Raw genomic sequence first — 24,422 nt, forward strand, 5'->3', positions numbered from 1 at the left:
ACGTGATATGAATAAGCATGGGCTTGTGCAAATAGCCCCGATAGCTCAATTGGTTAGCGCAGTGGTTCTTAACCTTTACTAACCTACCGAACCCTTATGCTAATCTGCAGGCTTTCGTTGAACCCCAAATTTTCACTGAGCCACAAAAACAAAAATCTACCACATTTAACCCTTTGAAGGTTGGGCTCTTGGAATCTTGCTCAGTTTGGGGGGGGGGGGGGGGCTGTCAATTCTTCTTATGCTTTAGAAGTGTTATCTCTGTTATTTTTTAAGGCACTGTTTCAAAATTTGGAATTCACTTTGTAAAATTATTCACGCTGAGCATATCCGAAAACTAAAACTATGTGAATTTTAGAACTGCTCAGATAAGTTGAAATGTTAAAGTGACTTATGACTGTAATTGCAGCGTGAGTTTACACATTATTTTTTGGTACAGTAATGAAGATTAAATTATTACCACCTCCTTACATTTGGTAATTCACCTGATTCAGGGTACCAAAGATGTCAGTCAAATAAGCCAAAGTAAGGATAAAGCTTAAGTTCTCAAAGTGTTTTGAATGGCGATGATTGTGACTTTTCAAGTACTTCAATAATTGTGTACGCAAAGCGAAAACGCGATTCATCTCTTTCCCCTTTGATAGCCATCGTAGTCTACTTCAATATATGGTAGTGAAGAATTTTGAATTTAACTCTATTTCTTCACACAGCTGCATAAAAATTCGATGATTCAAAGCCGTTTCACCGTTTCAACAACCCTACTTGACTGTTACAACAACAATTTTTGTTTTCAACAACAATTCTACAACAACAACAAGAAGCTTTCCCAGTCCGAGGATAAACATTCAATCAATCAATCCGTACCGGTCCCACAAATTACTCATAAGTACCCATAAGTCGCGTCGAATTACCCATAAGTACCCATAAGTCGCGTCGAATTACCCATACGTCCCATAAGTTGCGTCGAATTACCCATAAGCCCCATAAGTCGCGTCGAATTACCCATAAGCCCCATAAGTCGCGTCGAATTACCCATAAGCCCCATAAGTCGCGTCGAATTACCCATAAGCCCCGTAAGTCGCGTCGAATTACCCATAAGCCCCATAAGTCGCGTCAAATTACCCATAGGCACCATAAGTAGCATTGAATTACCTAGAAGTAACGTCGAATTACCCATAAGCATGTATAGTGTAGAGTGTAGTCTATAGCCGTCTAGAAGCCTAGTAGTCGGCTGCATAGCCGAGTGGTGAGGAGCACTGGCTGGGCGTTCCAAAATATAGTTCGACACCGCTCAAGAGCAGGACACTTAAAGGCATGCTTAAAGGTGGACAGTGGACACAAAGATTGGCTTCGTTGCCTTCCCGTTCGCTTATGTGTAATCTGCAGTTTGCTGCAGCAGATGGAGTGTTTTGTCCGATAAAACACCTTAACATCGGACAATTTTCCCTATGAACCAGGTGACTGCAGCATAGCAATCGTTCTCGCACTCAGCCAGAGACTTAATTCTTGCCTTAAACTTGTTAATTAAAGAAAAAAAAGAATAATGGCAAGGGTGGGAATCAAACCCATGTCACCAAATTCAATAGCCTTTGGCTTAACCACTCAGCCACGCAAGCGCTCGTGAAATCTTCGCTTAATTTGGTTTATATGGGTAATGTTTTGAGAACGCTCACAATATTATTAGTTTAGTTTGTTTTTATTTCTGACCATCACAACGAAAAAACAATATACGACAAACTTAGCACAGATCTATAAAAGGTAGATGCGACAAAACGCGGACGTTATAACGTGCACGATACAATCAGTTTAACATGACACGATCGCAAGTCGCAACAGCAACCTGCAGATTACATATACGCTGACATGAGGCGTAAGTAATTCCACGTTGCTTATGGGTAATTCGACGCGACTTATGGGGCATTTGGGTAATTCGACGCGACTTATGGAGCTTATGGGTAATTCGACGCGACTTATGGGGCTTATGGGTAATTCGACTCGCGTCGAATTACCCATAAGCAACGTGGAATTACTTACGCCTTCATGTCAGCGTACGGTATATGTAATCTGCAAGTCGCTGTTGCGACTTGCGATCGTGTCACTTAAACTGATTGTCCTGCTTTGGTATCATGCACGTTATAACGTCCTCGTTTTGTCGCTTCTACCTTTTATAGACCTCTGCTAAGTTTGTCGTATATTGTTTTTTCGTTGTGATGGTCAGAAATAAAAACAAACTAAACTGATAATATTGTGAGCGTTCTCGAAATATTACCCATATAAACCAAATTAAGCGAAGATTTCACGAGCGCTTGCATGGCTGAGTGGTTTAGCCAAAAGGCTATTGAATTTGGTGACACGAGTTTGATTCCCACCCTTGCCATTATTCTTTTTTTTCTTTAATTATCAAGTTCAAAGCAAGAATTAAGTCTCTAGCTGAGTGCGAGAACGATTGCTATGCTGCAGTCACCTGGTTCATAGGGAAAATTGTCCAATGTTAAGGTGTTTTATCGGACAAAACACTCCATCTGCTGCAGCAAACTGCAGATTACATATAAGCAGACAGGAAGGCAACGAAGCCAATTTTAGTGTCCACCTTTAGGCATGCCTTCAAGTGTCCTGCTCTTGAGCGGTGTCGAACTATATTTTGGAACGCCCAGCCAGTGCTCCTCACCACTCGGCTATGCAGCCGACTACTAGGCTTCTAGACGGCTATAGACTACACTCTAAACTATACAGGCTTATGGGTAATTCGACGTTACTTCTAGGTAATTCAATGCTACTTATGGTGCCTATGGGTAATTCGATGCGACTTATGGGGCTTATGGGTAATTCGATGGGGCTTATGGGTAATTCGACGCGACTTATGGGGCTTATGGGTAATTCGACGCGACTTATGGGGCTTATGGGTAATTTGACGCGACTTATGGGGCTTAAGGGTAATTCGACGCGACTTATGGTGCTTATGGGTACCTATGGGGCTTATGGGTAATTCGTGGGACCCATCCGTACCATAGTAGTAAAAATATTAAAAGTCTTGGCATTACCTGTACATAGAATGTAAATTCATCTCTCCAGTAGCAATGAAAGATAAGTAAATAAGGGAATTAGGCAAAAAAGTATGCTAAATAAAGTGACCTAACAAATGAAAAGTAACCTAAAAGCACAAAAAGTGCATATATACCAAGGGAATTAGGCAAAAAAGTATGCTAAATAAAGTGACCTAACAAATGAAAAGTAACCTAAAAGCACAAACAGTGACTTTTGGTAACTTTATGACTTCTTAAATATTGACCCCACAACCATGAAATTTTGGTTCTACATTTCTTTTGTTAATTGGTACAACCAAAAAAAAAGTAACTTTAATGACAAAAAATTGCCCTAGTCATAAGAAATACAGAGCAATGTCAGGCATTGTCAAGGTTACCAGCTTCAATTCAGACTAGTATTGACAGAGTGAAGTTTCCGATTGTTGAAGTCTTGTTGCCTGGGAAATATTCCATCCATTAGATGCCGCTGAATGGAGAGCAGTCCTTAACGTGCGTTGCTCAAGCGCACATCCTGAGAGTCGAACCAGCGCCGCTTGATCTTGAATGCTCTTCATTCAAGAAGTTATCGCGCTAACCAACTGAGCTATCGGGGCGGATTTGCTTATTTGGATGAATAGTTTCATTTTCCGAGTTCACATCCTTTGATTGGATGCTTATTTTGTCTTACACCAAAGAATAGGATAATGCTTTTCAGCGGTATGTGCAGTAGGCTATCTGTCAGAGAAAAATGTTGGCATTGGTGATGCTAAACTGTTCGATCTGTAAGCTCCATACCAAAGCTAGTGCAAAGGCGTCTACACCTGATAGCTAGTTTGCATTAGCTTTGTTTAAACGATGGCACATTAGAAAATGGACAGAATAGTTCAAACATTGCAGAACTATAGATTTTTTTTAAATGATACTGTTAAAAATCGAGCAATACTTCGTCTGCAAGAGGCTGTGGCTAAAAATGCAAATGTAAAACTCATGTTCTCTGTGGTGGTCGGTTGGTTTTTGAATCTTTATCCTCGGAATGACAAAGCCTCGATAGGTTATTCCTAGTAGTTTAGCATACCGGTACTCGTAGAGGCTCTTGACGCAGGGACGGTTACCGAGATTGACAGAGTGAAGTTTTTCCGATTATTGATGTGTTGTGGCTGGGGAATTATTCCATTCACTAGGTGCCGCTGAATGGCGAGCAGTCCTGAAATGCGTTGCTCAAGCGCACACCCCGAGAGTCGAACTTGCGCCACGTAATCTTGAGCCTGGCGCGTAACCACTGAGCTAACGAGGCGGATAATTGAATTGGTGAAAATTAAATGAACAGCAAAATGTTCATCGACTGAATCTGACAAATAAATATTGCTATTTAATTGTCACTTTTGCTACATAGGCCTGTAATCATCTAAGAAGATGTAAAAATTGTTTAAACGTAAAAATACATTGCATTTTACTTGCTTAGGCTACTAAACATGTCTTCTTTTTAGGTGATGAAAATATGGTAGGCCTATAAAACTGGGCTAGTTATACAGAAAACTTGTATAACTTGACTGTGACCGACCTGTCCCAGGAAGATCTCACTGCAAGAGTATTTGACATGAACTCTATTCTATCTTATATTATGCAGATTGCAGATGTTTTGGTCTGTATCATTATTGAATTCCTATGACATTTTCTTTCACTGGACACTTATATACCGCCACAAAAGTTATCCAGTTTTTTTTGAACAAGACAATACAAGCTATGAACAAACATGATTAAGCTAACGTATAACTCAAAGTAAAATGATGCCAAATACCAGTGTATATAGTGCATTGTGTTGATACAGTGAGCTGTAGACATAAATATGAAGTTTTTTTTTGCATAATTTTGTGAATATTTGGATTTCCAAGAAGCATTCTACATGAGCAGGTACACTGGTACATGGTACAGTGACAAACCTATTTTTTTGCAGCTAAGTTTTCTCATCAAAGGAATTTTGATCAAATGGACAATTCCTCTTTAAATATTTTGCTTCAAATAGTCCTCGCAGACAGCAACTCCAAGTAATTTGAACATACAACTTCAACACATACTTGGCACCATCACAAAGCTTTAACAAGCTACCTTTATCTATCTATATATACAATTTAACGTCCATTATTTCCTGTATTGCGGGGGTTGGATGACAACGAATGTCTACTTCGTGTGAGGGCATTTCTCTTGTGATGAGATATCTCTGTGACAAGTCAGCCGCAGTCAATTATTTTGTGTAAGAATGTTTTGTGCCCGTTTCTGAATGTTGTAAAACATGTTCTTCAGTCATCTAATGGAAAACCTCTTAGCTAATTTTACCAATGTCTCCAAGCTAATGTGCCATATCTCTAGTTTGTTTTTGATTTACAGCAATTTTAGAAATTTCCTAAAAGCATCATATCAAAACCTTAATGTAGCTACAAATGCTGAGTTTGAAGTTGATATGAAATGATTGTTTTTGATGGAACAAGATTTGATCAAAATCAATGCAAAATTAAAGCTCAGAATGAAAATTGTGTTAATAATTTAATAGACAAACCGAAGATCTCGAAGCAAAATATGCTGCATGGGTGTGATGGCACAACAAATGCCAATGTTGAGTGTTTGAAACAAAATAGTGTTGGTACGGATGCTGACACGCCACATTTGTCAAAGAAGATGCCGCATACAACTGAACCTCATGAAAGTGCATTTGAAGCTGCAACTGTGTTCACAAATGATAAGACAGCTTCTGAGACTCAACATACTGAGCTGAACACTCAACCTGTTTTATCTCTTGTTTTAAAGAAGAAAAGCAATATTGTGGAGAAACAATTTGGTGAATCATGCATATCTTTTGTAATTGAAGCTCAATCGATGAAAAGAAAGCAAAGCGTTCTTCCCTGTGCATTGCCAATTCAACATAATTCTCATGGGTCTAAACAAAAAAAAGTATTTATGTCATGCCTTGGCTTAGTAAAAAAGGTTACACACATTCTCACTGGAACTTCAACAAAACAAAGTCGAAATTCTAGAGGTTCTGTTGTTTCACCATCATCAAAACCGGAAGTCAGATCTCCGCCAACAGAATTAAAGGTAAACACATACTGTTATATAAAATATTGCATATTTATTTATAAAAGTATATTTCATGTACATCATAATTTGCATATACTATATATATAATTTATTTGCTACAGTGCAGTAAGATTTTTTTGTTTAATAAGATAATGCTTTTGTTTCATCATATTTCTATCAGTTTTGTCAAAATTTCTTACTTTTGTGTTCATTTCGCTTCATTTAATTTGCTCAATTTGTCATCTCTAGTGATGTAATGCAGCCTGGAAGCAGGCCACTCCATGCAGAGTGCTTAGATGTAATAATTTGTATTTTCTATAACTAGTGTTCCATAGCCATTGGCCAACTAAGAATGACTTCTGAGAGACAGTGTATGTTTTTATCAACAAAAAGTTTGGGGAGTGTTAAATACTGTATAAATGGAAGAGTTTAGATAGGGAAATAGTGGAGTTTAATTGTCAAATAAACCTTTCCTAGGTAGTGGTTTAAATTGGAGTTGTGCCATTTGTGTTTCATTTCAGGACTATTAGCTATGTCAAACAACATATCTTAGAAGTTAATCATCCAAACTGAGATGACATTACATAAAAATAAAGTGAGATTATGCCAAAGTTGTGTCATCAATTTTGCAACTACTGTAAAGAGATAATTGTAATCAATTTCAAAGCATTTGTTTTAATCTTTGTAGAGTTTTCACATGTTTTTCAGTTTTACATCAGTTTCTAAACTTTGGAGGTGAAAAATTACCCAAGTTCAACCTTATTTTTTTTAATGTCTTGAAAATTTGTCGTACTGTATTCCGATAGGGTCTGCTACTGTTCGATGAGTCCGATTCGGTGAGTTGCTAACCTCTAACCCCTAACCCTAAAACGGCAATGATAATTAGGCTACGGTACCCGATAATTTTTAAAAAAAAATTGAAAAAATCCCCCGGTAAGGGATCCGACTCACCGAAACGGGCCATTCTGATTCGGATAAACTAGGATAGCATTTTAATATAATTATTATTTAGTTTGTCAAGCTAAAATCAATGAGAAGGTTAGCTTCTTTATTTGTGCAACTATTGAAACCCTTCTTCTTGTGACCAAGGGATGGGAATATCTAGTCTTTGATTAAAAAATGTAGCTAAAACTTGCATTTGGATAATCATGAGAACGAAATCCTGTTCATTTGTTATCTAAATATTTTACATGTTTTTAAAATACCACTAGCGCAATGACACAGTGTCTCTGCACTGCAGTAAGTTCTGTAGGTATTAGCTGCAATGTTATCTTTGAATTAAGTGAGCTTGATTGCAGTTGTGTGATGAATGTATATACATAGTTTCATGAACAGTATGAACAGTTGAACACCTTTTGAAGAGTGACTGATTTTCTTGTATTTTTGCTTACTACAGTAGATTATTTTTCCTGTGTGCCAGCAACATTATTATGAACTACCAGCATCAATTAACAACATTTTAAAAGTAATTGTTATTCTTACAGTTAAAGAGCAATTTTCAATATTACGGTACCGGAAAGCTGCCATGTCCTGATCTTGGTGAAGGATGGTTTTTTGAACAGATTGTTCGTCTGCATGGAAAGAGTGCTGGTCAATACGATGTTTATTACTACAGGTTAGGTTATTTTTGTTTGTTTATTTTCGCGCACTGCTTATAGTAGTATCTTACTAAGGCTTGTAACTGTCATGAACTCATGATATTACTTGACATCAGTTTTTCCAACTGTTGTTTGTTACCATATGTGATAAGATTGACATTCACAGTGTGATAGCTACTTGTCACTATATGCCTGAATTTCCATCTCGACATTATCCTAATCAGTTAAAATGTCTTTCTAATCTGTTTTTTAATTCATTTCTTTAGCTGAAGGAGTGAGTCTGAAAATCGCTTGACTTTTATGCAATATTTGCACAGTTTAGAACTGTTTTGAGCACATCAAGGCAAATCTACTAGTAAAACACCGTATTGAAATCGAAATTTCTTTGAAAAATGTATTGTAGAGAAGAGTAGAGTCAGCCTTACTTAAAGTTGTCAAGTTGTGTGTTGATTGCCTTGTTTATTTTGCAGTCCAAATAAAGTTCGTTTACGGTCCAAGCTAAAGCTTCAAGATCACCTGGGTTCCCCTACTTCTTTAACAAGTTTTGATTACAATTGCGGCAGATTTTTCGGCCCCAACGAAAAATCAGTTTGTAAAAAGGTTGGTGATACATTGTTCATATTTTATTTTGATTTAGTCATTCTCACATTGCTTCTTGAAGTAAACAAAATGTATAAACAACGGTTTCCCCATTAACAAATTAAATAAAAAAGATGCTATCTCCTTCATAAACCTTTCAATAGACGGTTTGTCAATGCTTCAAACCCAGGTAGCAAAGCATATATTTTTTTACATTGATTCATCGTCTTCAAACGTTAAATCAATGTAAAAAGTAACTGATTTGCTGCTTGGCTAGTCCATACTTAAATCATTAACAAGGTTCGATTGGCAAGCAAATATCAACATGTTTGTTTGGCCAGGATGCACTTCTAACAGGCAAGTTGAAATGGTGCAAGGATTCCAAGCCGAGAATATTTCAACAGAACAAGAGAGAAACCACTGAAGGTTGTGAAAACAATTTGTTTTGTTTTATCTGAATTATATAGCCTACTTAACTAAGCTTTGCCAGTTTTCATTCTTGATTGCAAAGTAAGCATAAATTATATTATAAAATCTTTGCAAAAGGAAATTACTGGTGTTGCTTTTTTATCTTGATTTAATCTTAAGGATTCTCTTAGTTTCAGAAAGATTTTTATTAACTTTTGAAACAAATCTGTGGCAAAGTATCCTAGTTTTTGAAAAATCCTAAATCAGCAAGCTCCAATGCATGATATGAAATTATCAATTGTAAGTCAACAAATGAAAGCAACGACCATCCAAGTTGTAGTAATGCAAAAAACAACTTGTGATTGCTGGGTAATCAAGTAGTAGTAACATCCTAACAAACGTAAGTTCAATAAACGTTTATTAAGCAAATCAAAACTGTGGATTAGCCGACTATTGTATATAAAATGAACAAGTGTACGTTAGCACATCTAAACACAGGATGTATATTGACCAATGACCATAGTGGTCAAACTAACTTCATTAAAATACACCTGAATATTCTGGAATGACCTTATTTGCCATTTACATGGTGTATGTGGTACGGTATGGCATTGTTTGCAGGTATTTCTCAATCAATGTTGGCTTTTGCCGTTGAAAGCCAAGCCAATATGAGAGCTGTTACTAATCGAATAGGAAGTAGCTGTTGCAGGCACAATGGGAGTAGCTCACTCGGCAATACGTCCCTTGACTGCTTCCTGCATGTTGCTATGAGTTGTAACAACGGGCGCAAAATAAAACAAGATTCATTGATAACAAAGCCCAACGATTTTTTTCTTATGGTTTCCGAGGTGTTTCAACGATTTTCGGGTACTTTTAGGGCGCTGAATACAAATGCGGCGTTAGTTTTTTGGAATTGGTTCTACTTTTTGAGATATTCATGGTTTCAATATTTTATGAATGTCTGATAACCGCATACATGTAGGCGTCTGAAGTATGGTAAATTGATAATATTGTGATAAAGTTAATATGAAACCATTCCAAAGGAGTGTAAACCTCATTGCAATAAGATAACTAAAACTTTTATCTCAATATCGCTCATCAAACTCCAAACATCAAACTCGCTCATCAAACAACAACAGACACTTTTTGCTGACGAAGGTATCCTACACGTGGCCCAGAATTTAAGCCAAACAAAGCTTGATAAACTCTTCATTCCAGCTTCTTGCACAGACGTAGACCATAGACATATTATGACCATACGGTTCTCAGTGGCAAAGGTACTGTAGGTGAGGTGATTGAGAAAGATTTAACAACTTCAGTTCAGTTGTTTTTATTTCTGACCATCACAGCAAAAACAATACGCAATACACGTCAACATAGCAAAGGTCGAGAAAAAGGTAGAAGCGACAAAACGCGAACGTTAAACGTGCTTGTGGCCGAAGTGAAATTTACGAATTCTCATCTGTTGTAGTGGAGCATCTTCAATGGGACAAGAGTATTTTTAACACAGTTAGTTACTTATTTTATAGGGAAGCAGCTTATTTTATAATACGTTTAACTATTCTTATATTTCTTTTGCGTGTGAACCTTCTTCGCCACTCCAATTGTCGAGGGGCTCTGCCTTTTACCACCCTTGAGCAGTGACGGCGACTCGGTTCTAGTCTAGATGTTTGGCTATATTTGCTTCAGTTTCTATTAGCATGGCATCATCTGGGCAGCAGCAATCTCGACTCGTTTTGTTCCATCTGTGGTGAATATATAACACAAAAGTAAAAACAAATTGTCAACCTGGCGTCAAATTACTGTATTATCTCAGACAGAAAAATTCATTATTTTTTACTTCAATTCAACGTTTGCAGACGTTGAATCAATGTAAACATGAGGGCTTTTGCTGTCTGGGATACTGTAAGTGTGGTTGAAGGTAAGAGAAAAACTTGAAAAATACTGGCTATCAAGATAGTAAAGATTGATACGATTTCGTCGCGGTTGAGAGTACATTGCATTGTTTTGACGATAAGCAACTTTCGGCGTAGAAAGTATCTCAGTCAGTAAATGAGTGTGTCGTTTAGTTGTCATTTTTTTGCAAAAACCTTTCGGTTTTCTTTTCTCCTGTTGTCAGGGAAGTTGATCAAGCTGTTTTTGATAAGATAATTTGTGTTGAAGTTGTTCTCTGACGTGTACTGCATGCGATGTGTTTCAGTGTGTGTGTGTGTTTTTTATAAACCTCTGCAGCAAATGTACCGTTGGTTTGTCTGGTGATCTTCACATCAAGAAATGTGATTTGCTTGGATTCGACATTTGATAAATTGGTTGGAGTCTAATATAGTAATGATGGAAATGATTGCGTGTTTTGTTAGCATAGCGTAAGTGTGTCATCTACATCTACATATCGAAGCAAAAGTTTTTAGAGGGTGATAAAAAGTATTGACAACTAATTCTTCGATGTATGACTTGAATAGATTGGCCCAAACCGGCGACAGTGGAGATCCCATTCCTGTTTCAAGGACTTGTCCATACGTTGTCATTACATCAAAACAATGTACTCAACCGTAACGATAGAAATGTGCTTCCGAAATCGTATTAATATTTATTATCACAGTAGGCAAGCTTCGTGGTTATTTGGGAACAGTTTGAAACTTCTTGGTAATTTGATTTTGTCTTGAACATTTTTTTGTCTCAACTGCTTCCACTTGCATTAAACTGTTTGAAGGTTTTGTGTTATCCAACGTGGAAAGCAACCGTTCTCGCATGCGTTGTTCACCATTGAAAGTAATGTGTTTTTACTTTTTTCTCTTGCCTTCAACCGCACTGCAGTATAAAATTTCCAAATTTTTATTTTTCCCATCATTCGCTCTGAGGATGCGTATTGTCACGGTACGCGAAGCGTCAGTGAAGCAATAAAACAGCTTGTAAGTTTTTGCTTTTACATTTCCGTTCATCAGATGAACGTTGCAATTATTACCACAAAAGTTCAATGCAGTCTCTGCTTTATTAGCCACAGCTGCCACCCAGACAATAAAATTTGTCATTTTTACATTGATTCAACGTCTGCAATATCGATTAGTTTAAATGAACAAAAAGTTAAGCTTGCTTAAGAAAACAGTCATCGTATAGAGCAGGGGTTCCCAACCTTTTTTGCTGTTCGTACCCCTTTGTCAGGTCAGAGCATTCTTTGTAGCCCCAAAAAATTCTGATTGAATTTTTTTGGGGCTACGAATACTACCGATACGAATACTACCGCTACCGATATTTCACACAAACGTGCAAAAATTACCAAAAAAATTAAATGTCAGTTATTTTGTTTGTCACTTCTTAGTGAGATATTTGCTGCTGCTTCATTGATAAAATTCGCTCAAACGATGGTTCGATTTTACTCAAGGCAACACGTAAATCATCTTCCAGTTGCAGACGATTTCTGTACTTATTCTTGATATACATCATGGTCGAAAAGCCACTTTCACAGTAATAAGTTGTTGAGAAGAGAATTAACACTGTCATGGCTTCCATAACAAGACTTGGGAAGGTTTGATAGCAACACACCAAAAATCTTCTAACTTTGATTTGTTAAATAGCAGTTTCAATTTTTGGCAGCTTTTCATTTCGATGATGTTCTCCTTAAAATTATTTTCCGACATTTTTGTTAAATCAAAAAGAAATGGATTGATAATCCAAAGCTGGATATAATTCAATTCCCCAACAAAAAAGTAACCATCGAAAGAATCAACCAGCATCTTTAAATGGGAAATAATTTCATTTTTGACATTTTTCAGCAAAGAGTTATTAGCAATTTGATCAAGACAAGGAAAATTAGCAAGGTTTTCATTTTGAGCAGCAGCGAGTAAAAAAAATACATTGTTATGAGACAGTAAGGCTACTTAGCCAACTAAATAACAACAATTATTTGTAGATAATTGTTTTTTTCAAAGCAAAGACCGTAATGGCATATTATCATTTACAATTCCAAAATAAAACTATACTGTGAAACCTGTTTAAACAGCTGTTCTGTGGCCCAAGGATCTTCGTACCCTTTGATGTTTAATCTCGTACCCCCAAGAGGTACGAATACCCCCGGTTGGGAACCCCTGGACTATAGAGGGTAGGCTTTTTCGGAATGGCCCGATTCGGTGAGTCCGATTCGGTGAGTCCGATCCCTTAACGGGGGATTTTTTCAATTTTTTTTTTAAATTATCGGGTACCGTGGCCTAATTATCATTGTCGTTTTAGGGTTAGGGGTTAGGAGTTAGGGTTAGGGGTTAGAGGTTAGGAACTCACCGAATCAGACTCACCGAATAGTAGCAGACCCAGGCTTTTTTGATGTTGAGCTGTCTTTTGCTGCAGGCTTTTGCTTATTGAAAGACTCTGAGTCTCTAGCTACAAAAAGGATAATTTAGGGTTTCTGTCTAGGGGTATGATTGCCTACAAAAATTAAATGTAATGTTAAATGTATTTTTTGTTAATCATAGTTATTCGGGAAATTGAGAAACAATTATCCTGTCTAAATCTAACCAATTTAGTTTATTGCTACGGGTGTCAGAAAAGCGACATTTTTCCGTCGTAAATTTTACCTTCTTGTTCGAGAGTCGTTCGGTCTCTTTTGTTTTTGAAAGTCTATTTTTAAATGGAAGCTTTTTGATTTATATACGTTGCGAGTATTTTTCAATACCCCGCTTATTTCATAATATGGTGTCTTTTTATCAGTAATAGTCTATGGTGGGAGTTATGAAAGCGAAACGGTTACACAGTTGTCAGTTATGTCGTTTCAGAAATACGGATGTGGTGAGCTAAATTCCATGAGAGCGGCATTTGTTAACAGGAAGAGTGGTGTAAATTCCGTGAGAGCAGAATTCAGGTTTTGAATTTTCACAGTTGAAGTGCATTTGCAAATTGCAGTTCTAATAGGTTTCGGCCAGATGTTCTCATAATTTAAATTTGTTAGTTAGAAACATGATATATTACATGTTACAGACGCACCTTTAGGCGTTCATGAACAGGTTTTTTATCTACCCCTGAGTAGGACTGAACTGAAGCTTGTTTTGGTTGTAACATGAAAAAGATCCTTGGGGTTATAGAGAAAAGTGAGGCGCTTTTTTCCACATTTTTGTTTTCCTTTGATTTTTGTTAGTACTTATGTCGAATAAAAAAACGAATAAAATTGATTGAGATTGAAAGTGAAGTTGAATTTATTGAATACGAGTAGATGAAAGTTGGTGCTATCAGAAGTTGTGTTCGCGATTTGAGTTGTATGAGAAGTTGCGAGTCAAGGACGTTGAAGCCGATTCTCAGAGTTACAGTTGTTGGAATCTATTGCTGTTCACAGTTATTTTGATTATTTGTTGGAAGTGTTGTACCATTCGTTAAAATCCTTTAAGAATTTTCATTTATCATCTCACAAGTAGTACTATTCGACCATTTATTTGACTGTTTTACGTTTTATATCTCAATAAACTACGTCATTAATCATTCCCAAGTCTCTTTCCTGGTAAGAGATAGAAAGAACCGTGATAAAGAGCATTTTCCAAGAGTAAAATTATTTCTCAAGACTCAGAGATGACGCAGATTATTCGTTGCGACACTTGCCATTGTACGTTACGACGTTTTTAAATTGAACCTTTCTTGCCGTACATGTTATTGATCAAAATTTAAAAGAGGGCAGCCGTCTTGATTCCATGCGAGCCAGGAGTAAACTTGCACTGTACATCAACCATCGTATTCATTACTTAACAATTTTTTTCAGGTTTTAACATTTGAAACTTTGCAGGTTTTGCATCACCTGTTTTACCATTACGAAGTTTACCACAAAAAAGAAAACCTTTGGAGAAGTTAAAACTGAAATGGTGCAAACGCAGAAAGTTGTACGAAAGCTGTAAGCCAAAAGAAGACCGGGCATTGAATGCCAGATCAACAAATGGTCTGTACTACTGTTGAAGTTGTTTAAATATCTTTGGAAGTCCCAGGGAGGGGATATATCAGAACTTAGAACCGTTATTTTGCGTTGTTAAAGTGCCAAAACCAATTTATATATTCGAAGAACAGTCCGAAAACGGCATGATATGTAAATTAAACAGCCTATAACCTTTTTTCTAGTTTCTAACGTGATTATATGTGAATTTAATACTAACGTGCTGATGTAGACTACTAAGCGTCACAAAATACAACATGTTATCATAATAATCACTGAAGTCTACCTTCTTATGAGAGCAGTAGACTGGATCAACTCCCATGTTCCTTTAATATTTCCATAGTCAACTGCCGGCATGCACGAGAGTTGTGTTTCAAGATTACCTTGCAATAACTTCAACATAAGCGACTCATGCAGTAAAGTCAATTCAGTATGACAACAATGCTATGCTGCTAAAATTTTCAGCATGCTAGGATTAGACATTGCTAGTTTTGTGCCGTTCATTAGTTGCGGTACTAATTCAGTCTTCGAAAATAGCAAATTTTTACTGCGGTAAAATCATTGCCGTCGTAAAATAACGAGTTGTAAAATAACCTCAGCAATTGCCGGAGTAAAAATTTTTAACACGTTTATTTGCCGTAATACAAACTGCATTTTCGAATTTAATAAATATTTATGGATTCTAAAACTTTATGCGCTTAGGAATATGCAAAAATCACAAGACGAAATAGTTGCTTTTTAGAAAAAAAATATTCACTTCTCAACAAAAAAACTATTTCAAGGGACTACTGATAGCATATCAATTTCAACATCGCCCTTAATAAATTGGTCGAAAAATGTGCTTAACTTGTAGAAAACCCTATACATTGTAAATCTTTGGAAAGTGTATGAAAATTGCAATCAAACTATGGCACTTAAATAGATGAAAAACGTTTCTGTAAAAAAAATGTCTAAGAAAAGCAATAGTTTTACCATTTTTTAAAGTTTTTACCGCCAGTAAAAAATTTAGTAAGTCTCAAGGGAGAATTTATATCATTCCTAACATTTTGCTCGCATTGTCGCCATCCCTTACCCATATAAGTGATGAGAGATTTTCTTCCACGGGTGTATATTAAAAAATAAATGAATTTTGAATTTATGTACTTGAAAGACTAGAAAATCAAAGAAGCAAATGTTAAAAATGCCAAAGCGACAATCTTTATATTTGCGACCAAAACCGTGAAACATCTTTTATCATTTATCGATTTAAGTCTCACAAATTACGAGTATCTTTGGTTCACCCATGGTTCACCTAGTTTTGTTTCAATTCAATGGTTTTGATCTTTCTATCCACCACTCACGTCAGGAGTTACAGTTTTCCTTCTCACGACGGACGCTGTTTTTTTCTCGGTTCAGCAATTGCTGGTGGACATCGACACTTTTTTACATTGATTCAACGTGTGCAGGCGTTGCATCAGTGTAAAAAGAATTGATTTACAGACTGGGTTCACGTAATCAACAGGTTTTAAAATTTGCTTGGGCACTTTTTTTGCCAGCGCAATTCACGTTTTGTTGATCACTTCAGCAATTGCCGACACCACATTCGAAGGCTGCTAATTGATATAATGTAAGTTTGCTTCTTTTTTGGGCTAGGAAATTAAAAAGGAAAGCATAGAAATTAAACACTGAAATTTGTCTATGGCTTATAAAAGTTGTAATAAGTGTGTTCTATTTAGCTTGTCAACTTCTTCCAAGTGCTGAGAATGAAATGGGATATGAAGTTTTTAAACAAGAGGTAAGTATCTTCGAAAATTTAACGAGACTCTTCAGGGATATTATCGCTACTTTTGTTTTGTAAAGATAGGTCAGCATAAAACAGAAAGCATAAAGCGGGACTACTTCTTGACTGTGCGAACAAATCACCACTCACTAGCACAGCGTGTATTTTTGCTGCAGCCGCCTGCATATTGCCAAAAACTTATTATAAAACTCTATCTAGTTAAGATTGTTAATCTGCGTATAAACTGAGCAAAAATTCTGCAAATGCAAATTACAGTTCAACCTGTGAAGCATCCAGCACCGTCTTTCTCCAGGACGTATGTCGTTTTCGGGTAGAGTTCCAGAACTGGCTTCGAAAAGAATCGTGTAGTTTTGACTGAAGGCGTGTCTCATGAGCTATATTGTGTCCTCTTCGTGGTGTTTTTCATTGATTAATTCTTTTCAAAATGTAAACACTTTGTTGTTTAATTTTTAGTAATCAAAATGACAGTGTCTAAACCAAATTAAAACATCAAATTTTCTTGATTGTGCTTTTCGCTTTAATTTATTGAATCAACTTTAACGTGATATGTCAGATCAAAAGAAACTGTGCTGGCATTGGTAATGAACTATTACCCCTAGAACTGATCACAATCAAAGCTTGGGAGTTACTCTCGGATGAGAAGAAAGCCTTCTATTTTTCCGGGCCTGCCTCCGATCCGGGGGCGTCTAAGTTAAAGTCTCTACCCGTAAGTTGAATGATCTTCTGCTACAGCTGCCCATGCACGTGATAGTTTAGAAACGTATGTCTAATTTGATGCAAGATCTTTGCAAACTTCTAACCGTTACAGATCTTGTTCAAAAGTATTGTGGCTGCTTGCAACGGCTTTTCAGAAATCTTAACTTAAGCTTGCTCCATAATGGTTTTACATATGGTAGGCTAGTGCATATTGACTGGGCGACACAGTATCCTTTTGTTCGTGATAACTTCCTGTTGCTGAAAACGCTCGATGCGTATTTTCCATGTATAACAAACTGAATTTAAGTTGCTGTTGTAGCAGCTATCCCAGACAGCAAAATCCGCTATTTTTACATTGGTTTTTACAACGTCTGCAGACGTTAAATCAATGTAAAAATGACGGATTTTGCTGTCTTGCTATGTGTTTGGTTTAAAAGTCATTGGTGGTGATTGTGTTTTTGCAGTTGTCGTACAGGAAATTGATTCCGGGCAAGCGACGTCGCAAACAACGATGTGGTTGTTGTGCGGCCTGTCTTTCAGTGAACTGTGGAAAGTGTGCCACTTGCAGGTAACTCGATTTGTGATGTACAATTGTACATTTGTGACCGATGTCAACTGTGTGCATATCGATGCTCCATGCGAATGAAACCATCGGGCGAAGAAAACCTTTCATCTTTTTTTCAAGTTTGGTAATTCTAAGTTTTTGTTTGAAAGTGGAAGTTGTCGTTCAATTACCTATTGTGACATCATTATCAACCGCATTTTCACTTTACGTTGATTCGTAGGGACATGAAGCAGTTTGGTGGGAAAGGAAAGATGAAGCAGAGCTGTTTGTACCGAAGATGCAAAAACAAGATACTTCCTGAAGGAGGGGAAGAAATGAACGCTCCTCCATCTTTCAAAAAACAAAAACGTTCATCTTCAATTGATGCTCCATTTAGCTTCGCTTGTTCGTTGTTGCAGGAAAATATTGACACTCCACCACCTGTGGAACAAAGTGCTGAGTCATTGTCTTTTTCTTCTCCATCTTCGGAAAATGCACAGTCAGCGATTTGTCCGACGACAACATTGTCATTGGCGCATGCGCAGAGTGATCAATTGATCACAAGCGTTGTTTGCACAGAAACAAATTTATCTACTGCTCTTGATCATGACACATTGAATGCACACCTGCGCACTTCATCGCCGTCACAACCTTCTCTTCAATCAAGCTCTTCGCCAAAAACCTTTTCACACTCTTCATCAACTTCCTATCTTGTCAATCAATCTAATGAAAATTCTTCTTTTTCATCTGAGCTGCCAAGTAAATTCCAGCCTGTCTCTGAAACTTTGACTGACCCTCTATCTGGAGATAACAACCACTTCCAGTTCACGTCTTCGCAGTGTGTAAAATCCACTCGATCTGAAGCAACAGATGAGAGCAAAGTGGTGGCTGAAGCTGAAAAATCGATCGAAAAATGTTCCTCCGATAGTGGTTTCAATGACATTGTTTCACGCGCGGGCATCATGCCACCAAATAAAGACAACCCGAGTACTTCGGTTGCCCGTGGATTGTCTTCTTTAAATTCCAAACCAAATGATAATGAAACGTTAAAACTGATTACAAAGTCTTCCGCTGAATTTGATCTTGGGAAACTAGACGGTTTAAGAGCTCGTAGCGATGGAAACGGCGACGAATTAGAAAATATTCCTAGTGAAGCCGAAGCTAAAAATGTTGGCTTACATAAGAAGTCAGAAACTGAACCGTTACGAGTTTTTGCTTCAGACGATAATTTGCCAACTTTAAGACAATCACCACCTAATGCAAGAACCGAAGTAGACTCATCAGCACATGAGCTTCAACTTACTGTTCTTGATCCTCCAACTTTAAGACAATCACCACCAAATGCAAGAACCGAAGAAGATACTTCAGTAGACTCATCAGCACATGAGCTCCAACTTACTTCAGTAGACTCATCAGCACATGAGCTCCAACTTACTGTTCTTGATCCTCCAAGCTTGGCTTCGTCGATATCATCACCTTCAAATAACGGCAAAACAGACGACATTTTAAGTTGTGCTCAGTCTGAAACTCCAATCATGAAAACGCCACCTCTCACATCAGCGAGCGATTTTCCTACCGTTATGATGTCAGAAAGTTGTTCTACGGTGAACTCCGCACTAGAATGTTCGTCTGATAATTTGCAGCTTTCTGGCCTCAACATCTTGTTTTCTTCAAATAATTTATCATTTTCAAATGTGGATGCTCAAAATTCACCATGTGGTGTAGACGAAAATCCGTTACCTAAACCGGTTATGTCTGGCGTAGACCAGTTTGAGCCAACTGCATGCCTTTCTCTTGATTGCAAAGACAGAGAGACGGGACGAGATTGGGAGAACGTAATCGACAAGTTTTCCTTCCCAGAATCAAACAAATCTATAACAACGTCCGCCATGAATTCACCTCTATCGGTGGCTACGACTTCAAGACAAACTTCTGTGATAAAATCTTCCTCGGAGCTGCCTTGCTCAAAGAAGTCTCCAAAGCCGTTTATAAATCCTTTAAAAGTTTTAAACACGACGACTCATCTAAAATCATTTGTCAACCCTGAGGTTTTGAAACGGAAGCGAAGTCAAAATTTATCCTCGTTAGAAATTGGCATCACTGAACCTTATTTTAGTCGATGTGGTGTCCGAGATTTAGCAGCTTCGTCAGCTTCACCATCACCTACGATAACACCAACTATTATTTCACTCTCTGCTCAACCTACACAAAATAGTCTTTCTCCATTTCTAAACAGGAAGAAAAATTCTGAACTGACAGCAGCTTCGGAAAAAACCACCGTCCCGTCATATTTCGATGCCAATCTTTCTCGAGATGTCACAAATAAGGTCTCTATAAAGGAAGATATCGATAAAAATAAATCTAATTTAGTTTATAACAATACCCAAATGGAGACTCATACAAAAAGTGATGCTTCTCAAACAGTATCAAGGTTTAAACCTTCTTCCGTGATTCGTAAATCTACGAAAGGAAATTATGCAAAAAAGTTCAACCTTCCGTTTTTTTAACTCGTTTTGTAGCGCCCACACGCTCTCAGGAATATTGGCGGAAGTGTTTTTTCTGGTGTACTTTAAGAAAGTGATCTCATAGGTCGGCGAATTACTTTTGCTTTTATCATCCCCTTGGCCAGTTTTTTGAAGGCCTAACCCAGACAGCAAATGAGCTCTATTTTTACATCGATTTAGCGTCTTCTAAAGACGTTGGTGCATCAATATAAAAGGACTGATTTGTTGGCTAGGAAAGCTTTGCCTTGTCTGTGCTACTCTAATGCTATACTGTTACAAAGCGGCAGCTACTGCCAACGCGCTGTATATTGAATGAAAGATGCTTTTTGACTGTTCTTCATAGTTTTTGCCATTGTTGTTTTTTGTAGTAGCCTTGACTGTTTTCAATCATGGATTTCGTTTCATGCTCTTCTGCTACAACTTTTTTTTAATTTGAAACAGTTTTTTCTATTTAATACCGGCATTCGAAAAAAAAAAGGGTTCTTCAGTGTCACGATTTGTCAGTAACATCTTCTGCTTTGACAGATCGATCACCGAATGTTTAGATCGCCAAACTTAAGTTACAAATACAAACACGTTTCTGTGTAACACACTACCAACCTATGTTTAATTGCTTATACTCCATTGTTCAGTGGCAGCCAATCATCAACGTCAGTTAGAAAACAACGAAAACTGCTATAAATATGCAATATTTATAGCACTGACGATGAAGACAGTTTAGCTTTGGAAAAGTTTGCTGAACATGACTTTAGTATATACATTTTCGATTCTTTAGTTTTTGATTAGATTAACCAAGCGTTCCGACCATTTTGCTCATCTGTTGCTGTTTTTTTTTTTCAAAGTGCAGCTGTACATAAATGGTGTTATTCATTGTCGCAAGTAGAATGCTGCGTTGTGATTTTGCAATATTTAATTACGTTCTAACAACGTTTTAATATTTTTGTATCAGAATATCCTTGCCTCGTGTTTTTCATTGTTTTATAGGTACAATATTGAGAAGTAACATACTGCATCGCTATTTTCAAATACAATATTTTTCATGCGTTTTAAACTGAATTGTTAATCTGACTTCCCGATCCTGTTCTTTCCATCGCGACACTTTAAAAAAGTATTGCTGCAACGTTTTGCATGCAAAAGTAACAGAGTGAAATTGTAAACCTTTTTTTTACATTTTCAGTTTGTTTTATAGAGAGGTAGTTAATTCAAAATAAAACAACTGACAAAATCCGTTCTTTTTATGTTGATTTAACTTTGATCGGATGTTGCTGGCTGGAAAGCTCAAGATCACATACTGTAAGAAAGGATGCTGTAAAAACATAAAAGTTTGATGCTTTATTCATTATCGTTGAGTTAACGCTTCTACAATGCTTTACATGATCATTTCATGGGGAATACTTTTATTTCTTGTCCGCCTACACTAGTGCCATATGCTGCTTGGTAAGTAAGAACTCACTTGGAGATAAGGTATGACAACCATGTGTGCTCGTTGAACGTAAAATAAAATTTTACAATTCTGTTGTGCCTTAACTGGATTTGTAGATATTTTGTCATAACAAAAACCCTTCACGTGCATTAACTTGGCGTTGTACTTTTTAATATCTAATGGAGAACACATCATCACCATCATTATTTTCAGCTTGTAGCCCACTGCTCAGCAAAGTACTTCCAAACACAACATACTCCTTAGAAAACCAGTCGTTTTTGACATTGATCCAAAGTCTGCATACGTTGAGTTAATGTATAAAACATTTAATTAGTTGTTTGCAATTGTTTAATATCACATTTTGGTCACACGTTTTGGTGACTGCACACCATAACTTTATTAAAGGTTTCATACAGCCTGGTTACTGTCATTCATTTTCATTCAACGGCTGAAAACAACTTCGAGCGATTTTTCACGAAAATACGATTTTAGAGTTTACTGTAAACTGGAATCGATAGAAACAACTCTAATTGTTAAACTTCATAAACTCGAAAAATCAATCGAGTTTGCAGCCCTCAGTTGTCACGCTGAAAAACGTCTTTAAAATAGTGCCTGCCCCTGGAAAGCTTTTAAATCAGTGTTGCCAGACCCAGAAACATAATTTTTTTATTTTCAGAATTTTAAAACTGAAAATTTTCTGATATCTGAGATTTTGGCATTAACATTTCCCCAAGTATTGCAACAATTTTCTATCTGGCAAAATTGTTTATAACCTGAAAATTTTCTGACATCTGAGATTTTGGCATTAACATTTCCCCAATTATTGAGACAATTTTCTATCTGGCAAAATTGTTTATAACGCTTTGCCAGCGACTACCGTTGTGTTGCTGTCCTTCTTGAAAGAGTGATGCTTTTGCCGTTTCACGTTGCACAGTTTTTAAGCTGCATGCACCAACCTATAGGCTATAGTGACCCAGACAGCAAATTAACAGTTTTTTTTTATATTAATTCGTATGCATACCTTGAATTCAATGTTATAAAAGGTTGATTTGCTGTCTGGGAAGTAGAAGTGCAAAGCAATTTACCATGGCCTTCTGTCAACAACATTCGGGTGTTTTTAGTTGCATTCAAAAGTATTTTTCACCTTTCTGTCACTTGTGTGCTTGTAGTATGTTTATTTCTTGATTGTTCTGTTTATGCGCCTTGATTTGTCCTCGACGTTTTGCAGTAGTTTTATCAAAATTAAGAATGCTTGTTTGGGACAAACTGATTCCTTTATTTTTTGTTTTTGAACGATTTTTCTTATTCGTAGTCACTTAAGACAGTAGTTCCCAACCGTTGGGTCGCAATCCAAAGTTGTGTCACCAGATAACAATTTTCGGTCGCTTGTTCTTTTTTTTTTCTCCTTCAATCAAGTGGGCTACTGTAGTTGTTCGCATTTTTATTGCAATACAGCAAAATCCTACAAGCTTAGCCTAATCCTGACAGTTTTGCATACTTGTAGAAGCTTTGAACCAGTGATGCAGGCCCGATCACTTAGATTTATAGATTGAAGTATCCGATTGTTGCCGGGAATTATTCTATCCATTATATGCCGCTGAATGGTGAGCAGTATTTAACGTGCGTTGCTCAGGCGCACACCTTGAGAGTGAAGCTGCATTTATAGATTATTTCTTATTTTGCAAGTAGCCTACCTCCTTTCGTTCTTCATTTTGCCTTTAGTCGACCTAAAACGGTAACGCCTAGAACATCACACAACTAAGGCGAAAGAGAAAATTGAAAACAAAAAACTAGATGCAAAATTAAACATCTCGCTTTTCCTTTCATCACAAGTATAAAAGTAACTACTTTCAATTCTGTCATTTTCGCAAACCATAATTTTTTTTCGATTAGTTTTCTTTTTTCAATTTCTCTTTCGCCTGAGTTGTGTGATGTTCTAGATTTTTCCACCTAAAACGCTATCAACACGTACCGGTAATGTTGCCAGCATATTTTTTTTTCTGGGTGCCTTCATGGTAAGATATTAGGTTGTGTTTTGGTTTCGAGATTTTCTAAAGTCTTTTCTTTTAATTTACGTTGCTTTGAAAAAGGTTTCGAAACCAGGGCTTAAAGGCACTGTTGCTGAATGGTCATGATAAAAAAAAAGGTAATCTACATATTGCAACTACGCCTCGTAGCCTACTCGTAACAAATAGGTCCTATAATAAAAACGTTTAATCCAGGCTACTTTTCACTGGTCTAAAATGATTGTTTTTGTGAAAGTTCTATCACTATAACAAACTACACACTTCATAGGAACCAATTTGCTTGGTCCAGCATTAACGACTGATGGGTCCACAATTTACGTTTGAACCCTGAGATCAATTGAGGTAGCCTACCGTATTCGATGGGTTTCTAATATCTTCTCTTTGTATTACCGAATCTAAATCATCCTTTTAACAGCCCTGGGTCCAGTTGAAAGGTGAAATTGTTCGCATGATGTGGACAGCTTTCCTCAGGTCAGCAAAAGAGTGAAACGTCTCAAACATTTTGAAGTAAAAATGAAACTAATTATTTCGTCGGGACGAAAGTCAATTGCACAGCACAAAAATGAGTGGTTGACTGTTTACCGCATTAACATTTGGTGGACGTTCTCATACTCCAACACGTCATGCAGCCAGACAGCAGAGCAAGGGGAGGCCAACTTTTCGTTAGGGGGGGCCGAAAAAATTTGAATGATTTTGGCATTTTAACCTCTTAAACACCGGTATCCACAAAAATTGCAATATGTCAGTTTAGTGTTAAGACCAGTAGCGTAGCCAGGAATTTTGAAAGGAGAGGTTTTGACGACCGGCGGGCGAAGCCCGACGGCGTGTTCGCCTAAGACGACACCCAGCGACGAGGGGTCTGGGGGCCTCTC

The 24,422-nt window shown here is 37.2% G+C and overlaps 1 protein-coding gene across 1 annotated transcript; it reads left to right on the forward strand.

The window, feature by feature from the left end:
* The first annotated feature begins 5,857 nt into the window (after nucleotides 1–5,857).
* Nucleotides 5,858–22,888, forward strand: LOC145767180 (uncharacterized). The gene is made up of 9 exons (XM_082578952.1): nucleotides 5,858–6,110; nucleotides 7,577–7,707; nucleotides 8,161–8,290; nucleotides 8,611–8,695; nucleotides 14,436–14,585; nucleotides 16,292–16,350; nucleotides 16,910–17,062; nucleotides 17,517–17,620; nucleotides 17,838–22,888. Exons 1-9 carry the CDS (start codon nucleotides 5,892–5,894, stop codon nucleotides 20,101–20,103), a joined length of 3,297 nt encoding a protein of 1,098 aa, XP_082435078.1. The 5' UTR covers nucleotides 5,858–5,891; the 3' UTR covers nucleotides 20,104–22,888.
* Nucleotides 22,889–24,422: the final 1,534 nt, after the last annotated feature.

The sequence above is a fragment of the Aplidium turbinatum genome, chromosome 3 (genome assembly GCF_918807975.1).
Source record: "Aplidium turbinatum chromosome 3, kaAplTurb1.1, whole genome shotgun sequence".
NCBI classification, from domain to species: domain Eukaryota; kingdom Metazoa; phylum Chordata; class Ascidiacea; order Aplousobranchia; family Polyclinidae; genus Aplidium; species Aplidium turbinatum.

What these genes read in the sequence shown, in the direction of transcription:
- LOC145767180 (XM_082578952.1), top strand. Translation starts at nt 5,892, where the DNA reads ATGAAAAGAAAGCAAAGCGTTCTTCCCTGTGCATTGCCAATTCAACAT. An exon ending in AAAAATCAGTTTGTAAAAAG is followed by an intron (nt 8,291 to 8,610) that starts GTTGGTGATACA and finishes TTGTTTGGCCAG; the next exon opens with GATGCACTTCTAACAGGCAA. An exon ending in CAAGAGAGAAACCACTGAAG is followed by an intron (nt 8,696 to 14,435) that starts GTTGTGAAAACA and finishes GAAACTTTGCAG; the next exon opens with GTTTTGCATCACCTGTTTTA.